Genomic DNA, 26977 nt, shown 5'->3' with positions numbered 1-26977 from the left:
TTAATATAAAAGATAATTTTAGATTAATCCAACTTTTAATATTACCATGGTGTTTTGGTAGAGTTCAAATTCCTTTGGGTATTATTTAAACCCCTCAGTAATTCACCCATTTCGACACAAAAAGCAGATAACATGGAGGACGGCTTCCCAGCTTCAAAAACATTCAACCAAGGTTACTGATTGATCTCTTTATCCACTCATCTCTCTCGCAATGTCCCACTCTCTATCCCTTGTGTTGCTTCCCCTATGGACACTGTCTTCGAAGCTCACATGGCTGCTTCAATGGCTGCCCTTGGTGGTATCGCTATTGTTCATTGCAAGTTGCAACTGTACTTCTTCTCAACAAGCTTCCATTATCCGTTCCGCTAAGTCACTTCGTGTTCCTGTTACTGAATCAGGTAATTTGGAAACTAGTTAGCATCCTTGTTGGGTTAAATCTTTTTTTCTGTTTTGGGGTTTTAAATGTCTGTCAGTGGGAGCCGATGGGAAATGGATGGTGGGTGCAGCTATAGGGACAAGAGAATCGGATAGGGAGAGGTTGGAGCACTTGGTGAAGGCAGGGGCTAATGTGGTGGTCTTGGATAGCTCCCAGGGTATGTATCAGATCGAGATGATCAAATTTATTAACAAAGACATATCCTCAATTGGATGATTGGTGGGAATGTGGTGACTATGGCACAAGCACAGAATTTGATTCAAGCTGGTGTAGATGGATTAAGAGTTGGGATGGGTCTGGGTCCATTTGCACCACACAAGAGGTTTGTGCTGTTGGACGAGGACAGGTACAAAAAACTTCTCCTCGATAATTCATGATGATAGTTCGATAACTTTATTTTGAGTTGAATATATCATTTTACTAGACTATTCCTTTCATTATAAGTTGCCAAATTTATTTTCTTTGATTTTGCTACCTCTCAGGCAACAGCCGTTTACAAGGTGTCATCTATTGCGGCACAGCATGGTGTGCCCGTTATTGCTGACGGTGGCATTTCGAACTCGGGACATATTGTCAAGGCTTTGGTTTTGGGGGCATCTACTGTGATGATGGGAAGCTTTTTAGCCGGAAGCACCGAGGCTCCTGGAGCTTATGAGTATATTTTCTGTAGCTCTAGGCATTATAGTATAGATTATGGTGCACTGCTCACCAGACAGGAGTTAGTGAGAGTCTTTCATTAGAATGGTCAACGTGTCAAAAAATATCGCGGCATGGGCTCCCTAGAAGCAATGACTAAAGGAAGTAATCAAAGACACTTGGGTGATACCGCGAAGTTGAAGATTGCACAAGGGGTTGTTGGAGCGGATAAAGGCTCTGTTTATACCTTACACAATGCAAGCATTCAAGCAAGGATTCCAAGATCTCGGTGCTTCCTCTCTACCATCTGCACATGAACTCTTGAGATCAGGCACACTTAGGCTTGAGGTATGATTAATCACCTTTATAAGATCCCATGTGTTTTTTCTGGTTTGTGATTTGATTATTGTTGCTTATGGTACACTATCGTGTCGTCATGAAACTGGAACAAGTTCGAACGAGTGCAGCACAGGCCGAAGGCGGAGTGCATGGTTTGGTTTCTTATGAAAAGAAACATTTTGAGATTTTTCCCTCTTTGGTTGTTGTTTAAATTATTATAGGTTCTGATAATATTTGTTTTTGTTGACACAGTGCTTAGAACTAATCTCTCCTCAACTCATAAATACGAGAATAATATGTTTTAACATATTTGAACTCATGTTTTCCTGCGTTGGTAAAAATGTCCATCCTAATCGAGTTAACATAGCAAATTTATAAAAATTTGATGTGATATTCTAAGTTTGTGTCATATTATTACTGAAAATTTAAAATTTATATAAATTTTAATAACTGATCGGTGATTGAATATGTCAAATTGTAGATTTTCGATTCAATAAGTTTAATTTGATCACCAAATCAACAATAATTAGATAAATAATTAAAATTTTATAAAAATTAAAAACATTTTTTATTAAATTAATTTAACTGTTGATTTTTGTTTCAATTTTCAATTTTATCTATTTTAAGTAATTTTTGAGTCAATTCGCTTAACCTTTTATTTTAGTCGTAATAAAGGGTCAAATGTGTTATCTGTCATATCTCGATAAAATCCAAGTTTAGAATTTTCTCTAAACTTGTATAAATTAATTAAAATTTTAAAACTTTTCTTAATTAATTATAAAATATTTAAATGTTATCAAATTATTAAAATTATAAAATATATCTTAAAATTATTAGAATAATAAAATTAAAAAAATTATCATAGATGTTTTAGTATAAAATAAAAATCATTTAACATAATTAGAGTAAAAAGAATCTATATTTTACCAGGGACTTATTAATTGAAAAACTTATTAAAAATATTTAATTTTAAATTTTTATAAAATATAAAATATTAGATATAATATAAAATATTTATTTAATTTTTTTAATTTTTTATAAAATATAAATAGAAATAAAAATATTTATTATCAACAACATATTGTTAGACTTAGATTTACAATACTATGTAAGCCAGTGTGCTTGTTTCGAACCGGTTAAGTCTGTGAACCGATCGTTTTGATCGCCGTACATGTTGGGAATCCGGTTTGTCTAGAATGAGCATTTTGTTTCCGGATCTCGACGAAGGCAAAATAACGGCAAGATTCCTTCGCCGTGTTGCTTCATCAATGCCGACATATTACCGAGTTCTCTCAGGGGTGATCTTCGAGGAAGAAGTCCAGTAGCAGTGCATGGTTGAGCCTTGCAGCCATCATCGTTTGCACAATGGTTTTCCTTCAAGTCACACATGAGTATCCGCTTCTCCGTTTCGTTTCTTGCTCCTTGGTTAGCCGGTGAAGTATTTCTACCCCTCACGGTTTTCCTTTCTGTTTCGTTCCGCAATGTCTCGATCTCTTCGTGAAGCACGAACATTCGAGCCTGTAGCTCGCTAGCCTTTGCTTCGGACGAATGTGCTTTCTGTCTCCATTCTTTCACCTAGTGAAAGCAGAAAAGAACATGTTAGCTTTACGAATAACCGGGACGAAGTTAGCTTTACGATAATCTTACAGCAGATTTCAAGGATCGAATCTGGTAGTCCGAATCAAGTGCTCGATCTTCCCAATAATCTCGACATTTTTGCAATTCTTCCATCTCGTCCCTTACTTGCCCCAACATATCTTGCATCTGAGACCATTGTTCGGTCTCCGCACGAACTTGCTCAACAATTCTCCGCACTATAGCCTTGCAATGTCCCGAGCACACTCTTGGTTCACCGGACATTTTCTCCTGCAGAAACAAATGTATAGCAATCGATTCATAATCGGGATTTTCATCGGCTGTGTGAACTAAATTAACGTAGATATGTACGATGAAGCTCAATACCAACCGGAACCGAGTATATTGTTCAAGGCACAATAGTAACCATGTCCCATTCGTATACCTTACAAGAACTCGACCCAACAGACGTAAAAACTTTCTGGATATATGCATGTGCAATGAGCATCGATATATAGCACGAATCATTCATGAAATTTACCTTGTCCGAACGCTGTGTCGATGACAGTGATGAATCCGAATAGTCAATCCTCTTCGAACTGTTACCCGAGGAGGTCATCGGACCGTATTCCTCTGCCATTCTCTCGAATAAAACCCCTTGTGACAATCTCTCCATGTTTCTCCTCAAAATCTCCACCTACCAATACGAGTATGCACGATATTTAGAAGATCATATCTCCGTATGAATGTCCGAATATGTATGACACAAAAGTATTACAAGAACTTAAGTTTTATGTTCTTACATTGTTGTTTCGATTCGAAACAAGGCCCTCGTCGCTTTCACTACTCGTTTTAATAGATAAGCTAGCTTCTGCCATTTCTCGAATCTCCTCCGCGCGTATTTGTTCGTCGGAGAATTCTCCGAACTTGTCGAATTGTGTTCGGAGAAAACATGCTTGTTTATCGAAATTACTACATTTTTTACCCTCTAAATCTTTAACCCCTGTCCTCTTTTGCAATTTTTCTACTTTTTCCAACAATTCATTGATCAGTTCTTCCAATATCATCCTCACATCATTTCCTTCACAAATGTTGTTTCTTCCCTGCATAATCAAGGTCATTGAATTATCGACCGACTCGAATGAGTCGGTTATAAGTGTCGGATAAGTATATATGTCCGAATGAGGTTAATACATGCATTATCAAACAAAAATAAATATATATAGATAGATAGATAGATGAAATTGAAAAAGAAATCGACTATGGTAGACTACAGAAAATAATAAAAAAAAGGGTGAAAAAAAGAAAGGGAACTAACAGAAACCAGTGTATGAACAGAGGCTCAACTTAACAATGGCTTCACACATTCTATCAATAAAAATCCAGCAACCAAACCGAAAACAATCAATATTTTCTCGAGAACCAAACAGAAAATAAACAAAAAAGAGAGAGAAAGGAATCACTAACAGAAACCAAAGTATGAACAGCAGATTTCAAGGTTTTCTCCATTTTCATGCTGCTTCTCTCCATTTTCTTAACAACAATGTCTCTTTCAATCCTCAATAAATTACATTCAGCTCTCAACATTTCAGCTTGGAACTTCCATTTCTCTTCTTCAACCAAAGCTACAACACCACCATTATTTTCTTCTTCTTCTTCTTCTTCAACCTTATCTCTTTTCATTTCTTCATTGGTTTCTTCCATTGGATTCACAAGCATTAATGGGACAAGCCCTCTTTTGAAACACCTTTCTTGATCAAATAAGTTCACTAGTTGTTTCCCTTTTGTTTCATTGTGTAAAGATGGTAGCTTTGAAGGCTTTAATGATGGTTTTCTTTTAGGCCTAGGTGGTAAATGAAGGATCTTTGGGGCTGGTTGTGGTGGTGGGAATTGCCATTTGGATCCTTTTGTTATGGTTTCTCCCATTGATTGCTTCTCCACGCAAAGAAGACGCAACTTTTTGTTTTCTTTTTATTTTTTTTTTGGGGGGGTTGTTTCAAATAAGTGTTTTTTTGTTTGGTTTTGAAAAAGTCTTAATATATTGATTACGATAACATTTTTCATATTAGTCCTTATAGTTCCTTTTTTGATCATATTAGTCTCTAAAATTGGCGACCATTATCTACATTAGTCCCTGAGACTAATCCCATTTATTTTTTAATGTAATTTTTTGTCCAACTTGAAAGTAGGTTTATTTTATCTATGTTTTTTTTTGTTCACTTTAATATCTGAACTTGAAAAATTGTGACAATTTAATAACGTAATATTTTAAAATTATTCCACGTCATTAAATAAATTAACTTTTTAGATGATAACATACACAAACTCGACTGTCACATAATTAAACTATTATACTTTTCTAAATATATAAATTGAAATGGAGTTAATTGCAAAATTAAGATATCAAAATAGACATAATTACTAAGTTGAAGTTTTAAAATTAACAAAAAAATACATGCCTTTAGAGGTATTCCTTAGATACATAGTATAACCTATAAATTATTTATTTTAATAACTCAATAATTAAAAAATTAAGTATTAATGTTTGCAACAAATACTGACACCTCGTTACTAAATCCAAAGTAATGTGTGTTGCATGGGCTCGGACTGGGTTTCTTCTCTCTCTTTGTCTCGAGTCTCTCCACCTTCACATTGACTTTTGTCTGGGAATACTTCATTTTCTAAGGAAACAAACAGTCTGGACCGAAACACAAAGATGCTTTGTTACTTTGGACATTGTTGATTTTAACTATGTCTCAAGGCATGCACCATCTCCATGTTTGACTCTGAAAATAAATAACTTCAGGGACCACTTCACATGGATTGCTATCCTGGTGTGCATGTATATTATTCAAGAATTACTCAAAAATTATTTCAAGTTATCCACACAATAGTACACACAAATATGTATTTTGATCGAAGCTTATCTTGTGAAGATCGGATTCAATATTAATATTTTGAAAACGATAATTTTTCTTAATTTAGTTTTGATAAATTCTTAATATTTTAGATTCACATTAATTTGAGACTTGACAATTTTTTTCAATTTTAATCTATTAAATGACAATACTATAATATTATATTATGCCACATCACTTAAAGTCGTAATTTTTGTTATAAAAAATTTAAACGATGACATGCTGGTACAAATTTAGAAAAACTTGTAAATTTCAAGGACTAAAAGTTGTCTTATCGTTAATTTGAAAATGATGCAATTGACCCTTTTGAGAATATATATATATATATATCCATCCATCGAGAAGAACAAATCCATGTTTTATAATCTAAAAGACATAAATAATAATAATAATAAAAGACCAGAAATCAGCTTTTAGTTTCGAGTTTGCCATTGTTAATTGTCATTGAAGCTTTATTCATTTTTGCTTTTTGCTGTTTCATCCCTAAGCTATGGCAAATTATATTCTAAAAACCAAAAACTCCACAATCCTCAACAAACAATTAGGACACACAATAATTTTATAGATAAGAACCCAGATCCCGTAAAATGATACCAAAATCATCTCGAAAAACCAAGATTTCATCCGATGTTACCAAACAGTAACAACCTCGAGAAAGAGACACCGACAGTTCCGTTTATTAGACAATGCAGCCAGCCAGTGAGAATATCGTAAAAACCAACTCATTCGCTCTTACCGTTTTGCTGGGCAGCAACGAAATTACGAATGACTTCCATTGCCAGTTGATGAGGGCTCTTGTTCTGCAGCTTTGCAAGCTCTTCCATGGCTTCGTATGTCTCTTTATCGGCGAATGGCTTAAGGTTATACCTTACCGGTGATTGAACTGGACCTTCCCACTTGTCTACCAGCTCATGAAGTTTTTCAAATCCCTGCGAGAAATCATCATTTGATTGTTGGATAAATATTAACGAGGCAATATCGAAGACAAAAAAATACTTACCATTCGGGTTGTGAAGTCGCCGAATGATTCTTTGGGCTGTCTTTTTCGTTTCCAGTAGTAGAATAAAGGCTCGAAAACTTTTTCGAGATCTTGAACTTTGACTTTGTTCATAAAAGTTCTTGCTAATTGGGTTTGATTGGGTGTTCCTCCGAGCCAAATCTAAACAAAAAAAAAAAAAAAGAAGGGGAATTACTGAGTTATCCTACCAAGTATAAAACGGCATCGAGTCAAATAATCGAATTACCTGATAACTGTTTGGACCGTCACCAACTAGTCCAAGCTCAGCCATGTATGGTCTGGCACAACCATTAGGGCAACCAGTTACCCTTATCACTATGGACTCACTGTACTTGAGTCCAACCTGAAATTAGGCAGTGCCGATCTATTTATTAGAGTTCCAAACCCGATCACGAATACAGATAATTGATAGGATTCTTTAAAAGGGTCAAGGAGTTGACTGTTTAAGCCAATGATCATACAACGCACCTTCTCAAAGACAGCTCTGACACGCTTGAGGATGTCGGGGATACCACGTTCAGCTTCGGTTATTGCCAAAGGGCAAAGTGGGAAAGCCGGGCACGCCATAGCGGTTAAGTTCAAGGGGTCCACGTATCTAGGATGCTGTTCGTAGCAAGAACATGTCAGCCGTACATTCTAATTCAACATATGAATTATAATTTTCGAGAATGAATATCGATAACCAAAGGAAAGAACTAAACAATTAAGCACAAAGTGCACACTACACAAATAGTAAGCTCCCGAAAAATGTTATTTCGGTGCTTTGGGCAATGATTAAGCAAATCCTACATGCAGTCTTTTTGGAGGGATTCTACGCCATGGTATATTTGGTAACGGTTCGTGTGATTCCATATTAGGTTAGATAGTCTTATCTAGCTACTAACATGCCATAAATAAACTATCATACGGGCAACGAACCCGAACTAATAAACAAATATACTTAACCGTTATATTAAGATGCTCGACTCTAATAAGAATCTTACCAGCAACCCAGCTTGAGCGAGAACTGTGGTAATAGGACGCCTCCATGCACTACGAATGTCACACAAAATGAGGTTTTGGTTCGGGGTGATTCGCACATTTAAATTATACTTCTCTATCACTTCCCTCAGTGTCTTTTTCATTTTTCCTCCAATCCGACCGTTATCTACATGGAGCCCGCAAAATAAAGCACCGTCACCCTGTGAAATGAGAAGTTACCAAGTCGGTTAAACGCACCGTGTCAATGCTAAGGATGTTAACAATGAAAACAATTCAAGACAATCATAACATCAAATCAAAAACACGAACCTGCTCGTGCCATCCCAAGTAACTCTTAAATTCCCATTCCGGCAACTCGTGGAAAGGCTCGAATTTCTTTCCATAATATTGCTCAACAACATTTCTAAATTTTTCAATCCCCCAAGAACTAATCAAATATTTCATCCTACTATATTTACGATCATCTCTTCTACCATGATCTCGTTGTGTAGCAACGATGGCTTTAATAGCATATAAAATGTCACCTTTTGGCACGTAACCGAGTGGTTCACCCAAACGCGGGAAAGTAGTCTCTTGTCTATGTGTTCTTCCCATGCCACCGCCAACCTGCAATAACAAGAAACCAATACTTTTAGGTATAAAAAGGTGCAATAAAAATGGTGAAAGATGGGTAAAAGTACCATGGAAGCCCCCGTACTAAGAGTCAGATTACATTTTGCCCCTCAGATTACATTTTGCCCCCCCTTTTTCTAAAAAATGAACAAATTAGTCTCTGTATGTTAGATTAAAGAGCAAATTTCATTCACTTCTACCATTAAAAACTGAGATAGCTGACCGAATAACCAGTCAGTTACATGTGGTACGCCACGTGTAACTCATGCTAACTTATAGGGATCAGCTTTTAACAGTAATACAATGACTAATTTGCTCTTTTTTTAAGTAAAAGGACAAAATGCGATCCGTCTCCTAGTACAAGGACCACTCGATCCTACAGTAATAATCTTACGTATATGTTGAACCCTTGAGGCTCCCCATTTTCATCGAAAACCACCACTACACCGATATCATTCGTGAGAATATCCACCGAGTTATCAGTTGGCACAGTCACAGCAATCTTAAACTTCCTAGGCAAGAACTGTGTACCATATATCGGCTCCGGAGAATCTGGGAAATTCGTTCCGTGAGAGTTATCATTCCTAGCTTTCACAACTTCCGGAGGTTCCGAAGTCATAAATTTCTCTCCATCCACCCATACATCATAATAAAACCCCGATTGCGGAGTCAACAATGCCGCAATATTCTCTGCAGTTTCTTGCGCAAACTTATATTCTTTCGTCATAAACGGTGCAGCTGGAGCAAGCACATTTCGATTAAGATCCCCACACGCACCGAGAGTCGACCCCATGTTTCTAATAATAGTACTCATAACAGTCTTGAGATCTTTTTTCAAAACACCATGGAGCTGAAACGTTTGCCTCGTCGTTAAACGTAATGTTCCGATACCGAATTGATCGGCGAGATCATCCATAGTTAAGTAAAGCTGGTTCGGGACTTTCCCACCGGGGTTTTTAGTTCGAAGCATGAACGAATACGACCGAGTACCACGTTCATCTCGGTTATATTGTTGATAACTGCCATGGAACTTAATTAATTGTGTTGAAGCTTCGTTTATGTTGGGTGTATCTGTATATATTTCTTCATTGAGAGGGTATCTAATGAAATTACTTTGTTCTTTAAAGATTTCAACTTTGCTTCGTTTTGGCTCTGCTGTACTTGTTTCAGGCTTCAATGGCTGCAATGGGATTCAAGCAAAGACGCAAATTAATATAAATAATTCTCAAATTTAAAAAATGAATTAATATTTTATTTCTAAAATATATACCTATTAATAGATAAACAAAAAATTGAAGGGAAAACAGTGTCAATTGATCATTTGACATTAGCAACTTTCTTAAGATTTTCCCACACTCTCTTAGCTTCCAAACAACAATTAACATTCAAAATGATATTATTTCCAAAATATGCACAAAAAAAAATGAATTTAAGGGAAAAGTAAAGTGTCAATTGATCATTTGACATTAGCAATTTCTCAGAAAGTAAAAAAGAATGAAATGTATTTTTTTTGTAAGGGACAAGCTGAGAAAAGAGAGTGAAAAAGAAAACAATTTGAAAAAAAAAAAGTTACAAGATTTTCCCACACTTTCTTAGAATCCGAACAACAATTAACATTCAAAATGAAACAAATCAATATTAGTTCCAAAATATGCAAAATAATAATAATAATAAAGCGAAAACAGTCTCAATTGATCATTTGACATTAGCAATTTCTCAGAAAGTAATAAAGAATGAATTTTTTTTTTTAGGGACAGGCTGAGATAAGAGAGTGAAAAGCAATACAATTTGCCAAAAAGTTACAAGATTTTCCCACACTTTCTTAGATTCCAAACAACAATTAACATTCAAAAAAAAAACTGACCGTGGAGACAGCTCTAATGAGAGTAGGAGTGCAAAAAGGAAGGGGAAACACACGAAGATTCCTCGTCAAAGCTATGGAATTGGAAGATTTCAACCCCGTGAAGCTCTGAAATCGGATCTTGGGATCGGTCGGCGTGAGAGTACCGGTCGTAGTTCCAAACGACGTCGTCATTGCTTAGAATGAAAAAACTAAAAGGCTTTACTAAAGAAAGGTATAGCAACAATGGTGAAGAGATAAAAGCAGAGAATTTGATGCTTTTCTCTTTATTGATAGAGAAGAAGAAGAAGTGGATTTTATTTGTGTGAAGTGCGATAATTATAAAAATAAGAAGAGGAAGTGTCATTTGTTTTTGCTAAGGTGCGCCAATGGTCACGTGCCTGACACGGGACATTTTTTTTTTTCCCTGTTGAATATGGACATTGATAACATGCCCACGCGCAATGCATTACTCGTGGCACTTAATTAGAGATGGAAACCTTTAACATAATTAATTAAATAAATTATACTTTTATAAAAATCGTATAAAAAATTATAAAATACATAAAAAATTATAATTTTTAATATTTTTTATTAATTTTTATTTTTTACCATTTTTTTGTCACATGTCACTTCGTGATTGTGATACGTTGTGACTTTAACTAATATAAATTAGGGACTAACTTTAACGGTCAAAGGGCATTTTTAATGAATTTTGACAGTTTAAGTACTCAACTGAGTGAAAAAAGCAGGGGCTTAATTGATTTTTATTTTTATTTTTAAAGGCATTTTTTATGCATTTTGAAAGTTTAAGTACCCAAATGAGTGTAGAAAAACAGTGGCTTAATTAATTTATTTTTTTGAAAAATTTTGAAGATTTTTTTGATACATTTTAAAAGTTCAAATACCTAATTAAATGCAAAAAAAAAATGCAAGAGCTTAATTGCTTTTTTTCAAAAAGTTTAAGGGTTTTTTACACCATTAAACTGAAAGATGGCAACCTTTAACATGATTGAAATTCTACTCGATTCGAAATTAAATATTATTATAAATTTTATTATATATTTAAAATTAATATTACATCGAGGCAATATGGGATGAATTTTTTCTAAACTCAACTTGATTTGATTAATTAAAGAATTAAATCCATCTTAACCCAAACCCTATTTCATAAAAAAATAATTAACCTTATCGAATCAAGTTAAGTCATATCAAATCTGAGATTTTTTTACCATCATTATGTTTAATTAGTAATTTAAAAATAAATTTGAATAAATAACGTAATTCAAAGCGTGACAAATACCTCTTTAAACAGAAATTATCAAATAAACTTCTCCGTCAAATTAAACCTGTTCATGGGTTAGACTATCCGTCTGAAATTTAGGAGGGTTTAGGCAAAAATATTAAGCTCAAAAAATGAGTCTGAGCAAAAAATTAAGCCCATTTAAAATACGGGTTGAGATTGGGCTTTAACGTTCAAGACCCAAGCCAAACCCAACTTATTTTTTAGTTTATAATACCTAATATTATGTTATTTTTATATATTTTGTAATTTAAAACACATTAAAAATAAATCTATACTAAATATATAATACTACTCTAATGTAAGCATTAAAATGATGTTAAGATAACTATATAAAAAATTCAATAAATAAAAATTTATAAAATTATTAAATATTAAAATAAAATAAATATTTTTTAAAAAATAATATGGGCAAGTCTAAAATGGGTCTGGGTTAATAATTTGCAAATATAGGCCAGTTTGAACAAAATTTTAAGCTCATATTTCAAGTCGAGCCAAGTTTGGACAAATATGAAATATTTAATATCATACTTAGGTCCGGCCCATGAATACCTCTATGTCAAAAACGATCCATTCCAATAATATCACGTGACATGAGTATCTTTTACATGTCAACATATCGTTTGTTCTCTAATCCAAAATTCTCGACTTTTCAATAATAAAATGTTAAATTTATGTTTATCTTTTTAAAAATTTGTAAAATTCCTAACTTTCATTTTTATTTTATTTTACAAAAATAAAAAATTAGAAAGTGATTAAAATTTTGTATTTACAATTTAGTCCTCAAATTAACATTCCCCAAATTTGGAATATAAGCTTCGACTGTAGAAAACAAAAAATAAAAATAAAAAAATAGCGCGTTACCAAATGTCAAAATAAAGCGCGTGAAAAAGTTATTGGACAAAGATACGAAAACAAATATGGAGTTTAGTGGTACATTGAACTTGGACGGAATTACGTTTTCACCCACTGTGCAGTAGGTTATGGCGTCCCCATTTTTATTTCTAAAAAACCCCGTTACATAAAGTGATTAAAAATCATTTATTTATTTTAAAAGCATTTTTATTAATTTAAAAAATAAATTTTATTTTTAAAAGACTAATTTAATAATTTTTATTATATATCTGGTAATAGTTCCTATTTTGAAAAATAAATTAGAAAAATCTAAAGAGAAATTTATTAAGTAGATGAAGGTTTAGGGTTTAAAGGGCAATTATTGATTTGTTATCAAAACCCTAAAATAATTAAAAATTCAGTAATAATATTATTTTGTTGACTGATGATAGGAAAAGGGAGTCCTTGGCCGTCAACTTAATTAAAGGTCACCACTTTTTTTTTTTTAATACAAAGGTCACCACTTACATCATACTAACATATTCATCTAATTTGATAATTAAATTAATAATTAAATCAACACTTAATAGTATAAATAATAAAATAGATGTAAAAGAAGCTTTATACCAATCGTCCATATTTAATCATGCTACTTTATTTTTTATTTTAATTACATATAATTTAATTATTTTATTTTTATAAATATTTTAATTTATTTTGTACTTTACTCTTTTTTTTAAAAAAGTAAAAAATCGAATTTTGTTGTATTTATTTTTAGGTTAAAATATGAGCTTAGAGGTAGAGGTGTTCATGAGCCGGATTAGGTCAGGTTCGGGTAGGCCTAAATATGATATTAACATATTTTAAATTTGCTCAAGCCTGACCTAAATATGGGTTTAAAATTTTGTCAAAATTTACTCATATTTACAAAAGACTAACACAGACTCATTTTAGGATCACCTATATTATTATTTTTAAAATATTTATATTATATTATTTTAATATTTAATAAATTTATATATTTTTAGTTATTAAAATTTTATATAATCATCTTAACATTATTTTAATGTTTATATTATTCTATATAGATTTATTTTTTAATGTGTTTTAAATTACATAATATATAAAAGTAACATTATATAAAATATTATAGACTTGAAAAAGGGTCATGTTGGGCCACGCTCTAGTAAGTCCGAGTTCGACCCATATTTTAAACGGACATAATAATTTTACTCAAACCCTCTCAAATTTCGAAAGAACCTTCGATTTAAACAGATAATTCGACCCATGAATAAGTCTACTTAAAAGTCTATATACCCTTCCTAGATTCAGAATTCAGTCTCTCTATACTTTTATCATTCTGTTTTAAACCTCATTAAACTTCTTTATTAAATTCACTAAAAACTGTACTTTGCATTTTTAAAACTAAAAAAATAAATGGGCCTAAATTCCTTAAAAATAAAAAGTATAGGGAGCATATTTCAAATAGTTGAAGAGTATAGGGACCTGCAACACATTTTAACTTATATTTTGTAGATGTTATAATAAAAAGGCAAATAGCATGCTCTCAAAAGGCTCATATATTTAACGTTTAAAAAAGTGTCACCATTATAAAAAAACTGCTAATCCAAACTACAAAAACATCAGGTTTTTTTTTTTTTTTAAACTTAAAACGACAAAAGCCCTGGGTGCAATCTACTAGTTATCAAATATTTCTCACAAACTCTACTAATTTAACTACTTACTTTTTCAGTTCTATTCAACGGTATATTTACAAAAATGCAGCTTTGGGAAAAATTATAGAAGCACGGACAAGACGAAAACGATGTCCAGGTCTCGTACAATCTCTTCTCCCCTTCCATATAACCGAAGCCAAGAATGATTTGCCGCCTCGCTAATGCATTGCCATGACTGTAACCGTCTCTGGAGTTCAACCCTTCAGCTTTTGAAAGGATTGTCCTCCATTCACCGGATAGAAAGCGGCCTGATTGGAGATGTTACCACCTAGCTTCTGATAATGGCTGCCGCCGTTGACATGGTGGATGCCATGCTGGGTGAGGGAGGAGGTCCAGGTTTCGTTGGAATCAGTTTGTAATGGTTCAGAACCGGAGGAACTTGGAGATTGGGATGATAACGTGGGACCTGAACCTGATCCTTTTTCTTCTCCTGGATTGGTATCTGTTTTCTTTGCAAAACGTCCTCCACTACCTCTCGCCCTACGTAAAGCATGCTGGTGCCTTGATTCGTGAAGATAAGGCTGTAGGCCATAGAAGATGTGGTATTACAAGGATAAAGGTCAGACGACATGCATATATGTAATAGAGTCAAACCATACAAACAATAAAAAGAACCAAGTTTCTCCCTATGTTGAGGTTCGAACTTTAATAGTCAATATTTTGAAAAAGATCTCTTGTTTAAACTGCACAATTATCAATACCGTGAGTATGTGGTTTTAGATTTACCTTTCGAGATTTAACAACCTTCTTCTCAAGTTCTGCTTTGGCACGGGCCTGCCTTCGCCTCAGAATTCCTTGGTACTGTTTGGCATTTACATAAACAGGCTCTTGTGCCATTTCAATCGGCAAAGTCATTCTTGCATGAGGCATTCCAACAAACGGAGGATAACCCTAGCCATTGCAAAAATTTATTCATTAGAAAGTGTACCATGTCTTGTCCGTCAAATATCAAAAGAAGGTTCTTAAACGAAGAAGCTTACTGTAATGGTGCTCTTGCTTTCAAGAATTTTATCATATTATAACAAATAAACTAGAAGAAGAACAAGTGACAATTCGTGACTTAGGCCTGGTAATGTAATAAAATCATGCTTCAGTCAGATTTCCCTGTTCCTAGTATCCCGATGCCAACCCCCAATATGCCAAGACCATATACAAAGATAGGAGACCACCAAGGTGTGGCCTATTAGCCAAGTGTTCACCTTCCCCTAGAATAGCTTGGGATCGAATCACAGTTGTACCAAATATATATATATATAAACAAAGATAGGAAGAAAAAGAGGAGGAAAATGGCAAATCATGGACCGATGGTTCACTAAAGATTAAGAATTGGAAAGAACTTGAAATTCAAAAGCATGTTTCTCTATTCATCTAAGTAGCAAGCATCCAAAGTCGCAGAAAATACTATCCTGCAAAACTGGTCATCTAAATTAAGGGTTGCTGAATTTAGTGCAAAAATGAAGTAACTACAGGTGAACTTCCACCATGAAGAAGTTTTCATTTAGTTCCAGCAATATTGTTCTTTTCATTTTACTTTGTCTACCCCCAACAATTTTATTCTATTAGATCTAGAAGAGAAGATGGTGGAAGATAGGAATAATAGGAGGAGGATTGATGTACCTGACCCTACATAAATGTTACTTTGTCTTGGTTTTTGTATCCGACACAAGTAAATTGGGATTAAGGCTTGTTGGTTTGGTCTACCCCTATGATGGAGTCCGTTAGAAGATAAGAAATTAAGACGCAAATGAAAAGATAAAAACCTAGCACTAGAACATGCAAACACTACTAGCTAAGACCAAAGTTGAGCATATAACATAAAAATTTGGCTATGCGGAGACTTAAAAAAAAAATAAAAATAAAATTCATGTTTGGTTTCTTGGAGAAAATTTGGGAAAATTAACCTCCACAAGGTACGGAAATTTAGCTCTATTTGTTAAAAGAAGGAAAAAAATCCTTCAGCTTTGCGAGTATTTTTAGGACTTTTTTTCCAGGTGCAAATTCCAAAATTCTCCACTTCTCAATGTTTTGAGTATTTGAAAACAAACATGGAACACCCCTCCCCACCCCCAAAAAGAAAATAAAAAAATCACATATATTGGCTCACCAAAATGAAGAGAAAATTTACCAATGTTAGTGCAAATAAAAGCACAAACATACATATTGCTCAGGCAGGCACATTTTTTGCGCCTTGTGCCTCAAGTATAAAATGGTTATAGTGCCTACAGCGCTCCTTGCACCCTTAACAAACACTGAATTGAGCATATGTACAAACATGCTGAAAAGTAGCAAAGTGCAAATCCTCTTCAATTCTTTCCAACTCAAACCAAGGAATAAAAGAATAGTAAAGCTTTTCCGGAAAAACGTTTATGCTTTGCATTTGAAAATGTAAGTTAGGCAGAAAAAATGTCTATCAAGCAGCGTGATATTAAATACGTAAACTGCAATCTGTATTGAAGCATCAGTATAACCTTGATGTCTCATGAGATTTCAAACGAAAGATAGAACATCAATAGAAACAAATCCACAAGCAGCACAAATTCAAGATAAAAATTATATAGCAAGAGCACAATGATCAAATTGTAAGAGAAGAACGCATCTAGACTAGATCATATTGATAGGAATAGGCTAAGGTTGCATACCATAGGCTGATGTCCATAAGCTGCCATCATTCCTCCATAAAGTGGATCTATATAAGGATTTGATGCACATGCCTGCAAAAGGATTGGAAGAAAACTAGGAATCCTTCCATAGCAAGTTCTGTAACTATGAGACCCCTAACAGTACAGGAGAAAATATTGAACCTGAGCCACTTACGATTGAATGACCAACAAGCTCAAGCAGGGGAGGTTGGGTGAGGCCTTCATCACGCACAGCAGGCATGCTAGATCCAACATGCTGCAAATTGTGATGTTCTTGTCCTCCAGTTCCAACTGAAAATGAACAGAGGGCATGGCAAAAGAAACCCGTTGCTTAGCACATCCACTTATATGGTTATAATAGTTGAGAGAGACCAAATGTCTTGAACTAGGTTTTCACAATTATTTCCAATTCCACATAACCATCATAAAGGTTTACTTGAAATAGTAGTAACCACTAAACAGAATCTAGAACGATATCTAATTTGAATAACCTATATATCCATGTTCAATCTCAGAACTCATTACATGATGAAGAATTGGGGTAAAAGTACCATAGAGACCCCTATACTAGGGAGTTAGATTGCATTTTACCCCTTCTACTTAAGATATGGATAAATTAGTCCATGTACGTTAGATCAAAGAGCAAATTAATCCTTTTAGTTAAAATTTTCATTCATTTGTACTATCAAAAACTGATGTGGCTAATGGAATAAACAGACAATGACACGTGACATGCCAGTGTACCTCATGCTGATGTATAAGGACTAGTTTTTAATAGCAAAAAAAAACTAGTTTGCTCTTTGATCCAGCATACTGGGACTACTTTCCCCATTTTTTGAGTAGCGGGGGCAAAATGTAATCCTGCTCCTAGTACAGAGACCTCCATGGTACTTTTACTAAGAATATGGCCAAGCAGTAAACTTCATACAGACTTAGCCAGTTATGTTCATAACATTTTCTTTTTAGTAATTATTGGCTACAGATATTAATAGCATAATAATGTGACGTACCTGCCCGAGAGGATGCAGTAGTTTGTGTTTCTTTATTAACATCATCCTCTTCATTTAGTGCACCATTGGACAGTGACTGCCCATCATTCGACTCTGATGCATTAGTGCATTCCATCGAAGATGAATTTAATGAGTTCACTCCTCTCACTCCCGGGGAGATGGCACCATAACCAGTATTACGCCACTTGGGTTCAGAATAAACTGCAGTTGGATGAACACCATGCACCGCAGGTTCTAATCGACTTCCTTCTTCAGAATTCGACTGCATTCCTCCCAATACACTCAAATGATAGTCAATTTCTTATTCTCTGTGCCCAAAGATGAGGACATTTGAACTTATTTAAAATTTACAATCACAATAGGGCCATCTATCAAGATAGAAAATACAAAACGAACGGAATGATTCCTTCTGACCAAACAATAAATTACTTCCACACAAGAAACATGTCATAATTAGAAGCCATTTGAAATAAAATAAACATAAAGACATAGCTACAAAAACACACCGATTGACATAAAAACATGGGAATCTATCCTTTGAAAACACAAATTCTTCTTACTTATGTAATGGCACATGAGAAAAACAAAACAAAGCAAAACATAGACATAAACATGAACCGCAATTAACACAGAACCAGCGAAAATGCCTTATACAAGAAGTTACGACCTTTCCTTCGAGCAGATAGAATAGAAAGAAAAACATAAAAAGGAGAAAAAGGAAATTTCCACATTCATCAAAAAGAATACATCAAAACTTGTTTTAAAAAGAGAAATAAAAAGCATAAAAGTGATAACCACAAAGCTTTGACCACACACACAGACAAAACCCAGAACTGATTAACATTCCTTATGGAAAATTAGTATATTTTGTGCCCATATTAGTAAATTATGCTTTTGCTACTTGTTCTATGTTCAAGATTCAAAGAAAATAAAAAGATTTCTCAATCACTGTTCTTCTGCATATCTTATCTATAACAAATCTTTTTTGCTTTTGATGCTTTCTAAAATATTAAAGTTCACAACATCCTTTTGCTGTATCAACAAAGTTATTTACTTGGTCTCCTCAAAGTTCACTCTTAATTCACTAATTTTCTTTTTCCCTAAATTCCCAATAATTCAAAACTATTATTCCATGTTCTGCATGGAACCCAGAATTTTACTTTCTTTAAAAGAAAACCCTATTTCTCGAGTTATCCCACAAAACCCAAAATTCTAACACTAAAGATCACCTCGATTCATCAAATTCTACAATCAAAACCCCCAAATTTCAGAACCCCCAAATACAAAATAAAAATTCAAACAAAAAAAAACCCCCCAAAATTCCAAACACCCTAAACTTACTGCAATTCCACTTTCTAAATTACCCCCCCACCAAAAAAAAAAAAAAGAGGCAAAAAGAAGAAACAATTTAAAAAATCAGAAATTATGAAAAAAATCCATTAAAAGAAAAAGGAAAGAGAAAAAGGGAATTGAAAGAGACACTTACCGGTTTAACAAAGAAGAACAAAAACAACAACCCTAGATTTTGGGGATTTTTTGAGAGAGAAAATAAATAAGAGAGAGTCAATATAGTCTCTCTGCAATTCAGTTAAAACACTAAAAAGAGAGCTTCGCCCATTTTTCTTTTTTTCTTATTTATTTATTTATTGCGTATTTAAACTCTGAGAGTTAAACTTTGATGACGTCACAAAATGTTAGAATTCCAGGTTTTATCGAGATTCTACCGACACGTGGTTTTTTTCTCAGTACTATTTTTTCTTATTAAGTTTAAATATGCATAAGTCCTTGCATTTTTTTTAAATTTAGAATTTAGTTTTTATACTTTTTATTTCTAAGAATTTAGTCCCTTTACTTTTCAGGTTTTGAAATTTAGGTCCAACTTTTAATGATGCTAAAATTATTTCATTAAATTCAGGTTCATTACAATATCAATTTTTAGTTATATCACTACCAAATGATTTTTTTAATTTTAAAATGTCACATCAACAAGTTTTTAAATAGTTGGACTTTAATTTTGAAATATGAAAAGTAGATGGACTAAATTCTAAAATTTATGAAGAGTACAGGGATTTTTGACACATTTTAACCTTTTTATTATTCTCTTTCTTTTTGGGTTATTTATTTTAGGATAAAGCAATTTTAACCCTAAATTTAATATTTTTTAATTTGATCCTTGAATTGTTTATCCACATTAGTCCCTAAATTTTACCATCTTTTTAAGGAATTTAATGAAGGAAAAGTCAATTCTTTTCTGCAGATTCAGTTGTATATTTTATTGCGAATTCACTATTTTAATAGTTTATATATTTATAAATTTTTAAAATTAAATTAAAATTTAGTTATTTGAAAAGGAAAATGATATTTTACCATGTACTAATTTAAAATTTTATAAATTATAAAAGATCAAAACTAAAATTTTTCATTTTAAAGGGATCGGGCCGTTGCCAACCCCTTGATACCGCCTCTAAATTTAATGCAGTAATATTTTATGAATTATTTAAGAAAGCATTTCAATGAAGTAAAGACAACTCAAAACGATCCAGTGTAATTGTTTTTCCTTATTTCAACAACTTATGTTGTAAATAAATTGTTTTGTCGACTAAATATACGTAAGTTTTTAATGAGAAAAGACTTTACGAGAGAGTTTAATATATAGAGTAATTTATACTCAAGGTTACCATATTATTAATAAAATTACATTTTGATCATTCAACTTTAAAAAGTTATAAAATAATCACTAAATTATTTAAAACACTGTGCTGATAAAACCGTTGTTGTATGGCATTCTCTGGTGGCGTTACTTGCACAAAATGAAAGCTCTTCTCTCCCTTGTCTTCTACAAAATTTTTTATTATGAAACAACTTTGAAACACCACGGATCTATGAATCAAAACCCAAAACAGTTTTTTCTCCAAATTTCAGCACTAATTATTAGGTTAACTTGGATCTAAGGTATATTCTTCTACTCATCGATAGGTATTGATTCACCATATCGATTTTGAATAATCACTTGGAGCTTACTAGTCGGATTTTAAAAAAGAAAACTTAATAGCCTAGTGAGTTAAATAAAAACTTTCGAATAGTTCAATGACCATTTAGTAACTTTTTGAAGTTGAGTAACTAAAATGTAAACTTACTAATAGTTTAGTGACATTAAATATAATTTACCCTACTATTTAAATTATACAAGAGTGAATCTACGATGATATAATTTTATTGAATAAGAATGCAACAAGCGTGAGTTAAACTGAGCATAAAATCTACTATACTGTCGAAATTACAATGGATTATTTTTTTATATTTCTCAAACTTAAAATCATTGATTGATTCGACTACCAAACCAGTTTAAAAAAAATTTACTGGTTGGATTAAGAATCAGCCAACACTACTAATCTAAATAAGAGAAAGAATCGATTGACTTATGAACTAATATGAATTAACATAAAAAAAAATCGATTTAACTCAAATTTTATAATTTTATAATAATTCATTTAATTAAAATTAAACCTATCAATCAAATTAATTTAATCAAAATCAATGATATGATTAATTCGGTCATTAATTTGATTCCCCTTAAAAGGTGGATGAAATCCCTTGACCTTTCGCCATTCAGAGCATTTACTTGAGTTAGACTAGGAGAAAATAAAACCGGTGAAGAGCCGGTTGCCGGGGAAAAATAGAGTGTACGTAATGAGAGTAGAGCTTAGGGTGACGTTATCAAAGACGCAGAAAAAATACGAAGGGGGAAAGGCCCACGTGACACGCACTTGACGGGCAAAAAACATTACGAGAAACGCGTGTCTCAAATTTGGGACCACTTTTATTAAGGTAACGACAAATAAACTCGATCTACTTTATTAATTTAAAAAAAATTATGGGTCTAATTTCGGATTTCATCCTTTATTTTATAAAAATTACGAAATTAGTATCCTTACTTTAACATATCAGAATTTTGTCCTCTTCTTTCATGAAAGTTGGAAACTTCGGTCTAATTGTTGGTAGATATTATTTCAATTTGTTTTGTATACTTTTTGTTGAATTGTTGGTTTTTGCTAATTATTTACATATAGATGGTTGAAATGTTGACTTTCAAGTCACTAATAAAGGTTTAATAGTTTTGTCAAAATGAACTAGCTTCATAATTTTCATAAAATATGAGGATTAATCGTTAAAAAAAGAAGTAAAGGGACTAAATATAAAATTTTTGGATAGACATTTATTGGTACACACATGAATCTGGATTACTAGTTTTTTTTTTTTTTTTTCATATAATTTTATTGAATTGTTGATTTTTGTTAATTATCCGCATATAAATTGTTCAACTATTGTTTTTCAGATCAATAATTTTACGATAAGGTTTAACAATGTTGCTAAATTGAATTAACCCTCAACTGCCGTAAAATATGAGGACCAATTGCTAAAAAATAAAATAAAGGGATTTTTTTTTGAATAATGTAATTTTTGGCATATAAACATGGTAATTAGGTCAATTTTGGTATCGAGACTTGTCAGCTAATTTCATTTTGGTCCTTAAATTTGAAAAATATAAAAAAAATTGATAATATGGTCTAATTTTAGAATGTCATTGTAACAGCCTAATTTTCAATGGTGTCGGAACAGTGATTCGAGATCACTAAATCCGACAAATGAGTAGGAAATATTATTAGTTTAGTGAGTATAAATTAAATGTAAAGTTAGGAAATTTTTTTGAAATAGTGAATAGTGTACTAAAAATAAATATTAAAATAATTAGAATCGAAAACGAGGTATCGAGACCTCGATAATTTTAAATCGAGCCATAAATATTTTTATAAATATTTATGGAGTGTTAATATGTTAGTATTAAAGTTTTGTCAAGAAATTTTAAAGTTCTGATAGTTAATTAAACAAAAAGGACTAAATTGTATCAAATGCAAAATTATGAAAAATGATTAAATAGCTTAATTAATAAAAGAAAGAGGGTTTAAAAGGAAAATAGACCCAAATTCTATTTGGGCTGAACGGCAAGGGCATGAAATCAGCAAGAAAATAAGGAGAATTGAGGGCAAAATTAGAAAATTGCAAAATTTACTTTAAAAAGCTAGGACTAAAGTGGAATTATCTAGATTTTTCTTTATTCTTCTACATTCTCATCAGAAAAACGCCATGGAAGAGTTCTATTAAGCTGGTTTTTCATATTTTTACTTCAAGTAAGTTAAATTCTTGATTATTTCTTGAAATTTTTGTGTTTTTGTGACTTTTACAACTAGGTCCTATTGATGAATTCATTAGTTTTTGATTCTATGAAAGAAATTGAAAGTTTCTATACATATGTGCTGGAAGTATATGATGATTTGGCATGGAATTAGAGCTTTAAATTGTTTATATGTTGATTTTATTGTAAGAATTGAATAGAAAGTGAATGTTTGGGACCTAATTGTAAATGAGTTTGAAGTTAGAGTTTTATGTAGAAATTTTGAAATTCAATTGTTATGAAATAACTTATAATGTTTAGGAAAAGTATTAATTGAGAAAATTATCTTAATTGAGGGGTTAATTGAGTAAGGACTGAATTGTATGAATTGTGAAATTTGGGGCAAAATGGAAATCAACATTTTGCACTAAAACTGTTTTGGACAGCAGTAGTAGTCTAACTTTGAAAAATCACCAAAAATTTTAGAAATGAAATTAGAGGATGAATAAAATATGAAATTAAAGATTATTGAATCTAGTTTCTTATAGAAGAAATAATGTAAGCAATGGAATTGTAAATCATGAGATATGATAAATTTTGTGAGACAAGGTCAGAATGATTTCGGGTTCCCCTGTTCTGACTTTGTAAAATCATAAAAAATTGGATAAAAATAATTAGGGGCTTAAATTTATATGTTTAGAATCCTGAATGAATCTATTTTCGAGAGAAACAAACGGGAATATCATTCGAATCCTGTACGAGGAGATAATTAATTTTTAGTGATAAAAGGGTCGGAACTGTCAGACAGCAGAACAGGGGAGACTTCAATGGATAAACTGTATTAATTGGCCCAACCAAAAATTATGAAAATTTTTTGGTAAGAAGATATGTGAATCTAGTTTCTGGGAAAATTTATGGATCTTAATTTGGAGTTCTGTAGCTCAAGAAAAAAATAATTTAGTGACTATGACACAGATGGACAGCTTGAATATTCACATAAGTAGATAGTGAAAATTATAGATAATGTTACCTACAAGTGTGTTGTTTATACTAAGGATGTGGATGGAGAGGAGGAGGAGGAAAATATACAAAAATATATGAATGACTCGTGTATAAACTAATCACATGCCCGATTATAATCTATAAGTGTTGAATTAGAAACGATATAATGTTTTATTTGGAATATTTATTATGAAATTATGATTATCGCTATAATACAAAAAATCGAACTTGTGAGTTTATATAACTAAATTTAGTGACCATTTGTTAATATTATTAAATTTCAATATTATTTTATGAATGGTGATTAATATTTATGTATGTTAATTATTGAAAATAAGTAAATTATGTATAAAAGTTATGAAATTAAACTGAGAATTTGGAGGAACTAACGCAGAAATGAGTACAATCTTTCAAAGAAAAAGATGAATTGATTGTAAATTACCCAAGTAAACCGAGATTCAGCATTTGTTGCAATTCTCGTGTTTGCTTTCCGTTTAGCTCTTACGAGCTTCGTTAACTCATATGAGTTTCAATTAACCCTTTTGGGGTTTCAGTTTAGCTCTGATGAGCTTTAGTTAGCCTTCGGGCTTCCGTTTGGCACTCAAATGCTTCAGTTAGCCTCCGGGCTTCCGTTTAGCACTTATGTGCTTCAGTTAGCCTTCGGGCTTCCGTTTAGCACTTATGTGCTTCAGCTAAATTTCAGGCTTCAAATCACGATGTACTCAAATCCGTAAGCTGTTCCTTGGATGGACAAGTTGGTAAGTCGTAAATGTAACATGTGGAAAAAGAAATGTAAGTAATGTTATCATTATTATTATTGAGCTCAATTATGTGATTTTATCATTCAGAGGTTGTGTTTGACAGGCTATGTTAGTAAATTATGAGTATGTGAATCAAAGTGATAGAATTTAAACACCTAATGAGGTTGAAATGATTCACACGAATTTGTCATTTGAAATTGTGATTGACAGAAGAAACAAGTGAATTACATGCTTATCAATGGTTACACATAATTATCTGAAAAACAAGAAAAATGACGGTTATTGATATATGGAAATGTAAGACATTGATATATGAATGTGGAATATGTCTGATAAATGTGTTCATTCTTAACTATAGAATTATGTACCTCATGTGTGCTATTTGCATAAAGATGATATTTCAAATACTTTTGGCAAGTAAAGCTTAAATATGAAATAGTATGAAATCGAGACAAGTTGTTATAAAAATATATTTAAATTATCTGTAAGTGTTTTGTACTCCTCGGTAATGCCTCGTACTCTGTTCCAGCGACGGATACGGGTAGGGGGTGTTACAGTCATGCCATCAAATCTTGACAAAACTCAAGTTTAAAGACCAAACATACCAAAATGGATTAAAAAATGTTTAGGGACTAAAAATTATATTACCCCTTTTTCGTTGCAATTGGTGGGACTAATAAAGTACTTGTTACTTATTATTTGAAAATTTCTAATAAAGGATACAAATATATTTTACCAAAAGAAGCCAAACAAAATTTATATAAAGAAATAAAGAGCTAAAGCATTGAGTAATTGGACACCTCATATGGACTGCTTTATTTAGAGAAAAGATAAAAAGAAGTTAAATACAGACAAAATAGAAGTGACGCTTTGGCCGAGTGGTTAAGGCGTGTGCCTGCTAAGTACATGGGGTTTCCCCGCGAGAGTTCGAATCTCTCAGGCGTCGCTCTAACTTTTTGTGTTTTTTGGCACTTTCTTCAAATTCCAGAAATATCCTTCCGTCGGAAGTGAGATTGTTGCTTTTATTCTCCCGAAATTCCAAAAATATCCTCTCTTTTTTAATTAATAAGGTAATCGGTATTGCATCGGTAATTGTATGGTTTATAGTTACATATTATAAATTTTTAAAAAAAAATATTTAATGTATTTAATATAATATTCATATTTAAGTATTTTACTTGAGTTAGTATCACTCTTAATCGATCTGCTTACTCAATTATGAAATTATAAAATACCATTTCTTTTAAATTATAATTAACATTATTACGATAGCACTTTTATCTTTTATATTTTTATATAATTTTCAAATAAAATAATTACAAATTACAAATCCAATGACGGAATATGTGTTTAATATCTAATATAATACTTATATTTAAACACTTTCTTGAATTAGTGTCACCTTTAACTGGTCACCAACTTGGTTATGAAATTACGAAATACAATTTTTTAAAATAATAATCAATGTTATTGTGATGTCACTTTTGTCTTTTCATACTTTTATACCATCTTTAAATAAAATAATTACAAATTACAAATCCAATGATCAAACACATGTTAAATATCTAACCTAATACTTATATTTAAGCAATTTATGGAGCTTGTGTCACCCTTAACTGGGTTACCAACTCAATTATGAAATTATAGAAATACTCCTTTCAAATTATAATTAATATTATTATGATGTCATTTTTATCTTTTCGTACTTTTATATCATATTTAAATAAAATAATTAAAAACCCCAATGATCGAACATGTGTTTAATATTATTAACATATAAGTTCGTTACTACCTCACCTATATTCATTATTGAACAAATTTTAAATGAAAAATTTCTTTCACCCATATTGCAGGTGTGACAAAAATCTAGTATCAATAATGTTATTTATTAAGTTGCTATCACAAGTAAACTCGACATCAACTCAAAATTGATTATAACATCATGTTAAACGATTGTAGTGTACTTAATATTTCTTAATCTGATGTATTTACGTATTTAAATTTTGTTTTACTCACAATTTAATCTAACTTTTTTTTTATTTTAATATCATACATTTGTATATGTTATTACTATTATTAATTAATTTCAAATAATACGATTCATTACCAAAATAAAACATTCGACTAGAAGGGCTATACCGCTACAAAATTGATCTCTTTAGGA

The 26977-nt window shown here is 32.1% G+C and overlaps 3 protein-coding genes, 1 non-coding gene and 1 pseudogene across 6 annotated transcripts; 2 read left to right on the top strand and 3 right to left on the bottom strand.

Moving 5' to 3' along the window:
• Nucleotides 1–189: 189 nt before the first annotated feature.
• Nucleotides 190–1622, top strand: LOC108451226 (inosine-5'-monophosphate dehydrogenase 2-like; annotated as a pseudogene).
• An 827-nt stretch (nt 1623–2449) lies between these two features.
• LOC108452679 (uncharacterized) lies at nt 2450–4958 on the bottom strand. The gene is made up of 5 exons (XM_017750480.2): nt 4454–4958; nt 3790–4089; nt 3528–3683; nt 3059–3277; nt 2450–2986 (listed from the first exon to the last, which is right to left on the bottom strand). Exons 1-5 carry the CDS (start codon nt 4910–4912, stop codon nt 2603–2605), a joined length of 1518 nt encoding a protein of 505 aa, XP_017605969.1. The 5' UTR covers nt 4913–4958; the 3' UTR covers nt 2450–2602.
• Nucleotides 4959–6315: 1357 nt separating this feature from the next.
• LOC108453588 (sulfite reductase [ferredoxin], chloroplastic-like) lies at nt 6316–10722 on the bottom strand. Its single transcript, XM_017751778.2, has 8 exons — nt 10380–10722; nt 8910–9695; nt 8213–8509; nt 7906–8103; nt 7391–7525; nt 7149–7265; nt 6905–7063; nt 6316–6833 (listed from the first exon to the last, which is right to left on the bottom strand). The coding sequence occupies exons 1-8, from the start codon at nt 10548–10550 to the stop codon at nt 6627–6629; spliced, it is 2070 nt and encodes a 689-aa protein (XP_017607267.1). The 5' UTR covers nt 10551–10722; the 3' UTR covers nt 6316–6626.
• A 3353-nt stretch (nt 10723–14075) lies between these two features.
• Nucleotides 14076–19523, bottom strand: LOC108453824 (nuclear transcription factor Y subunit A-1). Of its 3 annotated transcripts, none has more exons than XM_017752146.2 (6): nt 19364–19523; nt 17878–18245; nt 17043–17158; nt 16868–16939; nt 14955–15119; nt 14076–14749 (listed from the first exon to the last, which is right to left on the bottom strand). In XM_017752146.2, the coding sequence occupies exons 2-6, from the start codon at nt 18143–18145 to the stop codon at nt 14423–14425; spliced, it is 948 nt and encodes a 315-aa protein (XP_017607635.1). In that variant the 5' UTR covers nt 18146–18245; nt 19364–19523; the 3' UTR covers nt 14076–14422. The 3 variants fall into 3 exon arrangements, with proteins under 3 accessions (XP_017607635.1, XP_017607634.1, XP_017607636.1); XM_017752145.2 differs by having other exon boundaries at nt 17878–18185; XM_017752147.2 differs by having other exon boundaries at nt 17878–18139.
• Nucleotides 19524–25677: 6154 nt separating this feature from the next.
• On the top strand, nt 25678–25759 carry TRNAS-GCU (transfer RNA serine (anticodon GCU)). The gene has a single exon. It is a non-coding gene; the product is annotated as a tRNA-Ser (tRNA).
• The last annotated feature ends 1218 nt before the right edge of the window (nt 25760–26977 follow it).

This window comes from Gossypium arboreum, chromosome 13, assembly GCF_025698485.1.
Source record: "Gossypium arboreum isolate Shixiya-1 chromosome 13, ASM2569848v2, whole genome shotgun sequence".
Taxonomy (NCBI): domain Eukaryota; kingdom Viridiplantae; phylum Streptophyta; class Magnoliopsida; order Malvales; family Malvaceae; genus Gossypium; species Gossypium arboreum.
The sequence above is the reverse complement of the archived record's forward strand: the minus strand, read 5'-3'. Positions and strand labels throughout refer to the sequence as shown.

Coding starts and splice junctions, on each gene's coding strand:
- LOC108452679 (XM_017750480.2), bottom strand. CDS start 4,912: ATGGGAGAAACCATAACAAAAGGATCCAAATGGCAATTCCCACCACCA. Junction 3,278..3,527: donor CGACACAGCGTTCGGACAAG/GTAAATTTCATG, acceptor TTGTTTCTGCAG/GAGAAAATGTCCGGTGAACC. Junction 2,987..3,058: donor TTCGATCCTTGAAATCTGCT/GTAAGATTATCG, acceptor TGCTTTCACTAG/GTGAAAGAATGGAGACAGAA.
- LOC108453588 (XM_017751778.2), bottom strand. CDS start 10,550: ATGACGACGTCGTTTGGAACTACGACCGGTACTCTCACGCCGACCGAT. Junction 8,510..8,909: donor CTCAAGGGTTCAACATATAC/GTAAGATTATTA, acceptor TTGTTATTGCAG/GTTGGCGGTGGCATGGGAAG. Junction 7,266..7,390: donor TCAGAGCTGTCTTTGAGAAG/GTGCGTTGTATG, acceptor GCCTAATTTCAG/GTTGGACTCAAGTACAGTGA.
- LOC108453824 (XM_017752146.2), bottom strand. CDS start 18,145: ATGCAGTCGAATTCTGAAGAAGGAAGTCGATTAGAACCTGCGGTGCAT. Junction 16,940..17,042: donor AGCTTGTTGGTCATTCAATC/GTAAGTGGCTCA, acceptor ATCCTTTTGCAG/GCATGTGCATCAAATCCTTA. Junction 14,750..14,954: donor AGGTTGTTAAATCTCGAAAG/GTAAATCTAAAA, acceptor TATGGCCTACAG/CCTTATCTTCACGAATCAAG.